The 1,286-nt window shown below is 40.7% G+C and overlaps 1 protein-coding gene across 1 annotated transcript; it reads right to left on the bottom strand.

The window, feature by feature from the left end:
- Positions 1 to 131: 131 nt before the first annotated feature.
- LOC101300183 (protein FAR1-RELATED SEQUENCE 3-like) lies at positions 132 to 1,236 on the bottom strand. Its single transcript, XM_004306812.1, has 2 exons — positions 842 to 1,236; positions 132 to 714 (listed from the first exon to the last, which is right to left on the bottom strand). Exons 1-2 carry the CDS (start codon positions 1,186 to 1,188, stop codon positions 396 to 398), a joined length of 666 nt encoding a protein of 221 aa, XP_004306860.1. The 5' UTR covers positions 1,189 to 1,236; the 3' UTR covers positions 132 to 395.
- Between the last annotated feature and the right edge of the window lie 50 nt (positions 1,237 to 1,286).

Genomic DNA, 1,286 nt, shown 5'->3' on the forward strand with positions numbered 1-1,286 from the left:
AAATGGTACTTGTGTTCGTTCCATTTAGATGACAAAAGTTGAAACGTCTACATTTAACATAAGAAACATCTATTGTTTTGATTAGAAACATCTACCATTTACTTAAACAAGATCATAAAGAAGTAGACTTTCTAGAAATCAAAATGGTACTTGTGTTCGAACCATATAGATGGCAAAAGTTGCCAAGTCTACAACTAACATAAGACACATCTACTGTTTTCATTACAACTAACATAATACCATCACTACAAGGAATCACTACTCCGTGCGGGGTTGTTTTTTTTGCACGTAACGTATGTGTGCCCAGCCTGTTTGCAGTTACGGCGGTGTACAACTCTCTTTGCAGGTGTTGCTACTGAAGGAGGGTCATCGCTTCCTAACTCTGCTTCCGCTTTTTAATGCTCTTTTCTTACCGGACATGTTTGAATATTGTGTCCACCGCCTTTGCAATAACCACAGGTAACCTTCCGTCTCGATGGCTCATTCTTTTTGTCGCTCTTTTCTCTGCCTTTGGTCTTAGATGGGACAAGATCTCTCACAATAGAACCTTTCTTCGTGGGTGTAGCCGTACCTTGCACTTTTTCTTGATCACTCGCCGAACCTTCCATAATTGCTGCTAGTCTATCGATCTCCATCTTCAACATGTTGTAGCCTTCTTGCGTCTTTGAAGCATAAAAGCACAACCGATTGCAATCAGCAATCAAAGCACCATACCTGCTACGACGAAAGAAAAGAAAACAAATGTGTTCACAGAATAATATTACAGGTACCCATATTACATCTGACGAACCCTTACATGTGTCTGTAATTAAAATAACTAAAATTCAAGCCATGAACATACCTGCTCACTTGCACGGCTTCTTGGGGCATTTCTTTGTCTGGATATGGGATTTCACAAACACTTCTTGCGTCCCTCGACCACCTCTTCACTATCAGTGACTTGTGAAGATGAAAGATGTTTTCGTTTTTCATCACCGAGAACATGTGACGACACGGCACTCCCCTATACTCAAACATTCCGCAAGAGCACACCATAATCGGGTCTGCTGCACTTTCAGTCTCTTTCCGAGGGTAGTAGGTAACAGTGTGTTCAAAATTAGGACGCTTGTAAACTGATACCTTGTAAACCCGGGAACCATCTTCATGACATTCTGTTCCTTGCTTTAGTGTGATATGAGCCTCTTTCATGATCTCCCTAAAAATCCACTTAAACACATCGTGTGTGAATACAGAAGATGCTTGTTTCTCCAAATCTTCCAAGTGAGTTTTCGACTATGAAATGAATT

The sequence above is a fragment of the Fragaria vesca genome, linkage group LG7, assembly GCF_000184155.1.
Source record: "Fragaria vesca subsp. vesca linkage group LG7, FraVesHawaii_1.0, whole genome shotgun sequence".
Classification (NCBI taxonomy): Eukaryota; Viridiplantae; Streptophyta; class Magnoliopsida; order Rosales; family Rosaceae; genus Fragaria; species Fragaria vesca.

Excerpts from the sequence above, each read along its gene's own strand:
- LOC101300183 (XM_004306812.1), bottom strand. The coding sequence starts at position 1,188 with ATGAAAGAGGCTCATATCACACTAAAGCAAGGAACAGAATGTCATGAA. Across the intron at positions 715-841 it reads GAAGCCGTGCAAGTGAGCAG|GTATGGTGCTTTGATTGCTG; the intron begins GTATGTTCATGG and ends TCGTCGTAGCAG.